The 6,000-nt window shown below is 34.5% G+C and overlaps 1 protein-coding gene across 1 annotated transcript; it reads right to left on the minus strand.

Annotated features, from left to right (window-relative positions):
• Nucleotides 1-335: 335 nt before the first annotated feature.
• Nucleotides 336-5,052, minus strand: LOC135683700 (small nuclear ribonucleoprotein E). Its single transcript, XM_065199037.2, has 5 exons — nucleotides 4,894-5,052; nucleotides 4,141-4,167; nucleotides 3,056-3,118; nucleotides 2,803-2,881; nucleotides 336-1,484 (listed from the first exon to the last, which is right to left on the minus strand). Exons 1-5 carry the CDS (start codon nucleotides 4,936-4,938, stop codon nucleotides 1,426-1,428), a joined length of 273 nt encoding a protein of 90 aa, XP_065055109.1. The 5' UTR covers nucleotides 4,939-5,052; the 3' UTR covers nucleotides 336-1,425.
• Nucleotides 5,053-6,000: the final 948 nt, after the last annotated feature.

A 6,000-nucleotide genomic window follows, 5' to 3' on the forward strand; every position in this document is an offset into this window, starting at 1 on the left:
AGGAACAGAATCAGTTGTGTAAGGGAGGCCCACCCTAAGAAAGCACTGAGACCTGGGGCCTCTACTGTCCCATCCAAGTGTAAATAGCATCTCAAACATTAAAATATGTAAAATTATGGGGAGCTTAGTTACAAAAGCTTCAGCTGAAGAGCTTTAAAAGTTTTGAAAATGAGTTGAAATTTAACGAAGTCTTCAAAATATGGATGCAAATACAATTTGGGGACCCCCTTAGTTATCGAACAAAGGTGTCATTAACTTTGTTACATCACTGAACAGAAGCAATTTGATGATCGCTAATGACTGCAAGAAAAAATCGTCAGAAAAAGGAACGAAAATCCAAGAAACAGTGTCACTAAACATGCAATACAACTAGGAGTGCTCTTATGGCAAATCACATTTTAAAAAAACATAGTCGAAGGATGAAGAAGTTCAGCCAGGACAATCAGATTTTAGTACGAATGTGATCTTAAAATATCAAACATCTCCTTTAATTACTTTTATAAGCAAAGTTAAGGTGGGATTTGGCAGTCTAAGAAAGAAGCCCCTTTTCTACAGATATGCAAGATGACATGCAACCTTCAAAACTTTTGTTACCCAAAGGATTAAATAATTTTCTGCCAGAGGTTAGTCAATTTTCAAGATGCCAGCAGTTGTTTATAATAAAATTGCTAGTATGGAAATAAATATAATCAAAAGCTTATAAAGATGTTGCAAATACCCTGGCCTTAAAGTCATCCCAGATACCACTTGGTTGCTTAAAAATTACTACATGTAAAGCTGGAAATAGTTTAAGCTGGAAGCCAAAATATACGAACATGATTTGAGTAAAAACACAAACATCCAAAAACCTCAAGTGTAGACAATTTTCTAATTTATAAGGAGATATATTTATTAAAGAGAGAGTGGATTCTTTACTAAAATTACACATAAATTGCCACAACTGAATTGAGTAATACCTCAACTTTAATTTTTGAAGAATGTTTAAAAGTTACTTCAAAAGTAAAATATCAATCAGTAATGGTAAACTAATAGCAATGATGATGGCTTTGAAAAAAGCAAACATTTGAGTATACTAATTTAGAGCATAAAATCTCTGAAGAGTGTCAGACAAAAAGCTTTGCTTTACTGAAATGTTTGCTCTTTTCAAAGCCATTTTCAAGTTATGTAACACCAAAAGAAATAATAATCTAATATAAAGTGCCAATATCTGGCATTGCAGTATTATCTTTCCTTTTACAGGACATTTCATTTTCAGATCTTGGAACGTCCACTTCTATATGCCTTCTTGCTGATTATTGATGATCCTTTGGACCTGTCCATAAGCAATGCCAAAGACATAGCCCAAAAAAATGGAATTCAGAAACTAGTTATCAAAGTTCAATGCATCTTTGCTTGCCAATCCCAGATATAACAAAGCTGCAATGCTCAAATATTTGTTGCATTCTGTATGAGAGTGATATTGTCTCCTTTCAGTAAAATGCGGCCTAGGCAAAAAAGATCCAATGTCTATTACAAAGGAATGAGGGCAAAATAAGAATCCTGAAGAATATACCACTAGCAAGACTTCACTTTGTTGAATGATTTCATATTAGCTTCAAAAGCCAGTAAATGCTGTCTCAGTGACTAATTTACTAGCTAGATATGTTATTTTGCTGTTCTACACAAAATATTTCATACAAGATTTTCAAAACTTATATGAAAATTATCAGAGACAATAACACAATAGCAAATTGGCTGAAATACGGCCACATAGGCAAAGTGTGATTCCCCACCAAATCAAGAAACTTTGTTTCTGTTAGAAAATTTACAAACCAAGCTCAAAGCTGATAGAAATCTGTCAGCAAAGTTTAATTTTTTTGATTGCCCATTAAGGTTATGTTGTCAAAAGTAGAAATATTCAAAAATAAATACAATAAATGGCATGCCTTAGAACTCTATACTCTTTACAAGAAGCTTCAGCTTCATAAAATGTGAGCAACAGTAGATTAGTGAGCAATAATACTGCTATTTAGTGCTAGGAGACTGGCAAAGCAGCCAGCCTTGGCCCAAAATTCAAACGGCCATGACTCTGAAACAAAGGAAGGTTATATTATTTTCCAAATATTTCAAAATTCCCTTGGTTATGCCTTGTGGGTCCTCCAAATCATTGATATCTTGGGTCATGATTCTAGTTCCTTGATTTTATGAGGAATTGCCCAAGCATCATAAGGGCAGTATGTGGGATAATAAAGATGCCTCTCTTGATCAAGACCCTTTGGTTAAAATGCAGTATCTGCAAAGGATATATATATATCATTTGCTTACCAAAACAAAAGTTAAAATGCAACTTAGAAAAGGACTTTGAACCTAGATATTCCTCATTACCTTTGAATGGAAAGCGAATCGCACTTAATTATATTTGGTCCAGATATCTGGGCACTTGGCACAGTCAAAGCCGTTTTATTCATTATTGCTCATTATAAATGACCAAACAATGGTACCAAGACCCGTATTCATTAACGGGATATATCTGGATAAGCAGTGGCATAATATCAGGCACCTGGAGCCTTTGGGAAAAATGGAGACAGGATCCCTAATTTTTGACTGTCAAAAGGTCTCATCCAATGGTGTTGAGCATGTCTAATATAATGGCAAAATGCAAAACCGATAATTTCTCATTAACTAGAAGGGGGGCTCTATTACATGTTTCAAAGCATGGGTATAAACAAATTTTGCTATCCAAGATGCCCTAAGCTATGTTATGCCACTGTGGGTAAGACATATTATATACATATATCCTTATGATAGTAAAAAATGCATTACCTATTGGTTTCCTTGTTTTAGTTTTAAGGTGAACCTCCTCAGCTTCATCAAGAACCAAGTTCATGTACTCATCAAAACCCTGTAATAAGAATGGAAACAAATATTGAGAACAGAATCTTGTCTAAAAATGAAAGCTACGTATCTACATATCTTGAATGCCAGTTATATGTTAATTTTGATATGCAACATTAAATTAGCAAATTGTTACAGTTTTTGATACACAATATAAACTATTTTAATTAAAAACACTTACAATAATGTGTCCTTCAATTCTCATCTTTGTTTGTTCATATAACCATATCTGAATTCTTGCTCTCTGTAAACAAGTAATAAAGGGCCTATTAAAATCATTCAATTACTTTAAAATACTCAAGCAAGCAAAAGAATCAAACAGCGGTAACTATTCAAACTGTGAAATCATAGGTTGGGAGACAGTATATCAGGCAGGTCATATGAGGAAATATCTAAAGGGTGATCAATTGCCTACATTCTTCAGTTTTTTCAGTCTAACAAAACTTTTATTCTCTGCAAAATACTTATTATCATCTGCAACAAAGAACAACTTTTTTTGCTGAACTATAAACTCAAGCTATAGAAACTTGAAATCAACCACATCTTTCTATGATCCTGGACAAAATGCATTCATCCAATGTAATTTCATGTACAAAGATATTTTGTCAGAAACTTCATGGTAAGTTACATAATGAAGAAACTGTGTCTATTGCTGGTTTGTGTCAACAGGACTTCACCGTATGATATGATCTTGAAAATTTTTCTCGAAGCTCTGACATTTTGGCAAAGAAAATAGAAGAAAGGCTGCTTAAACAAAAATGTGAAATACATTAGTGAAAACTGTAACCTATTTTTTCAGGGTGCATTCCATGCACCTAGGGCACAGTGGCGGCCGCCCCTACAATACTTTAGAAGACAATGGTGTTTTGTTCCAAAACAATGGGAAATGTGACATCATCTTATTAAAACAATAGTTTTGCCCCCCCCCCCCCAATATTTGACCAAGTGTCTGCCCCTGCTAGGGCAGGCAAATTTTGGTGTACAAACTCACATTCTTCAGCAATACTGTAAGAAATTTTAATGCAAACCTAAAAAATTGTTGTCCATTAACATTTTAGTCCTTATTCTCTGGGCATGGTGTGCACTGGAAACACATTGGGGGAAACTTTTAAGCAAGGTTTACATTTAATGCATCTTTGCTTACCTTCTGCCTAAGGTTTACGAGGAAGGTCCAATTGGTCAGTGTTATATAGCACATTGAGTTATAAACATTTGAAAATAAAAACTAAAAAATTAAAGAACAGAAAAAAGTGTTAAAAAACTCACATTTTGTAAATACCTGAAAATCAAGTTCTGAGTTGAAGTCAAGGAAAAAAGCAATAAACACAATAGTTTTGATGGAAACATTATTTGTGAGACAAGCTTGTCAACTCTCTGAGTTTTGCTGGGAAACTTAAAGGTTTTCCTTGCATTCTTCTGGTCTCCCAGATTTTTAAAATTTTCTCCCTGTTGTCTACTTTTCATTTAGTATCCTTATGATAAAAATGAATACAATGACTCTCTTTGTGACAAATTTTTAAAAAACACTTAAAATCATTATATTTCTCGTTTTTCAGTTCAGTTCAGTTTTATTTTAAATTCCACTGGATACATACACTTGTTTCAAATTAGAAATAATCTAAGCTTAAAAGTATAAACAATGTAAAAGGAAGTTAAATAATATAAACGTAACATAACAAATACAGAGTAGAGAAGAAACAAGCTAGTATTGTAAACAGGGAATTATTTAAAGGAGGAAACTTTCTCAGTAGTTTATAAACTAATCGAGGATTTTACAGATATGTTGTTAAGAAAATATGATTAACGCACGATAAGTGGTCCTATCAGATGCAATAATTTTACTGGGTGACTTTTTCAATATTTTGAATTCAACTGAAATTATTTACACGAATACTCTACTTGAATGAAATCTGTAAGTCCCCAGAACTGTATCTAGGCCTCTACAAAACGATGGGTTGGTAGGGTAATCAAAACTCAGCTGCTATCTTCATCTAGAAATAAATCAAACTAAAAGGATACAATTGGCTGAACCATCACTTTTTGTACTTTTCCTTTGGAAGCCATGATGCCCGATATGTTGTAAATGTCCCGCAAGGTTGTTCTGCAATACTTTCTTCACTTCTCTTACAATCGGTGTACTCACGTTTCCCGCGAAGCCATTATGAGAAAACAATGGCATCATGGGAATTTTGTAGGTGCATGATGGGAAATCAAGCCTCTTTTACAGGCAACAACTCGTAAATCCTCGAAAGAACGCCCCAAGCCCAAATTATAATGAGCGCCCCCTCGCCCCCCTCACCCCCGCCAAAATGCTAATGAGCGCCCTCATGAAGCAGTCGACAATCTTACAAGCGACCCACCTTCAGAAGAGAATCTGTCTGTTTCTTGTTTGTGAAGAGGATGTTGTGGAGAATTGCTGTAATGACTGAGAACTATCATTGATCGAGGTTATTTTCTGACAACCACATTTTCAGTACATGGTAGTACAGTCCATCTATAAAGCAAATAATAACGATTCAATGCCCCTACTCGAATGCAAATATTGTACCATGATTGTCGAAAATATAATACAGCACTGAGTACAGTTTTTTCAAACAAGACCTACCATACCCAAATACATTTAAATACCCCAGCATCTTACAAGCAATTTAGCCTCTACCAAGCAATATATACAATTGAGCTAAAGAGCTTTCGAAAGCCTCTTGGGCTATGTATACAGCTAGCATCCTGTATTGTATCATATCATCGCTTTACATCTTCTCTATAGCGTTGGACAAGCAATACAATGGTCTATCTCAACATACTGTGCACGAAGTGAAATGAATGAACATAATACAATTTGCAACTAAGTGAACGACCCGATGCGATCTACATACAATTAGCTTTATTATAGAGTCATATGACCTACGAACATCAGCTGCATGTGTTACCATGGAAAAAATTGTAGCACTCATAGCAGATTACTGGCAAATAATGTGAGGAAATCACGAGTAGGCATAGATTTTCCTTGGGTGCGAGAGTGTCCATATTTTAGTCTCAGAAATATATTTCAGTTCAGTTCAGTTTTTCAGTATCTTTTAAATTCCAATTCATACAATTTATCGTGATAATTAAACAAACAAAATA

The sequence above is a fragment of the Rhopilema esculentum genome, chromosome 17 (genome assembly GCF_057945365.1).
Source record: "Rhopilema esculentum isolate cy_ngs chromosome 17, ASM5794536v1, whole genome shotgun sequence".
Lineage (NCBI taxonomy): Eukaryota > Metazoa > Cnidaria > Scyphozoa > Rhizostomeae > Rhizostomatidae > Rhopilema > Rhopilema esculentum.

Bases quoted from the DNA above. Each gene is read 5' to 3' on its own strand.
- LOC135683700 (XM_065199037.2), bottom strand. From the start codon at position 4,938: ATGGCTTCCAAAGGAAAAGTACAAAAAGTGATGGTTCAGCCAATT. The intron at 4,168-4,893 runs GTATCCTTTTAG...ACTTCAACTCAG, and splicing joins AAGTGATGGTTCAGCCAATT to AACTTGATTTTCAGGTATTT. The intron at 3,119-4,140 runs GTGAGTTTTTTA...ACTTGTTTACAG, and splicing joins TTTTCAGGTATTTACAAAAT to AGAGCAAGAATTCAGATATG.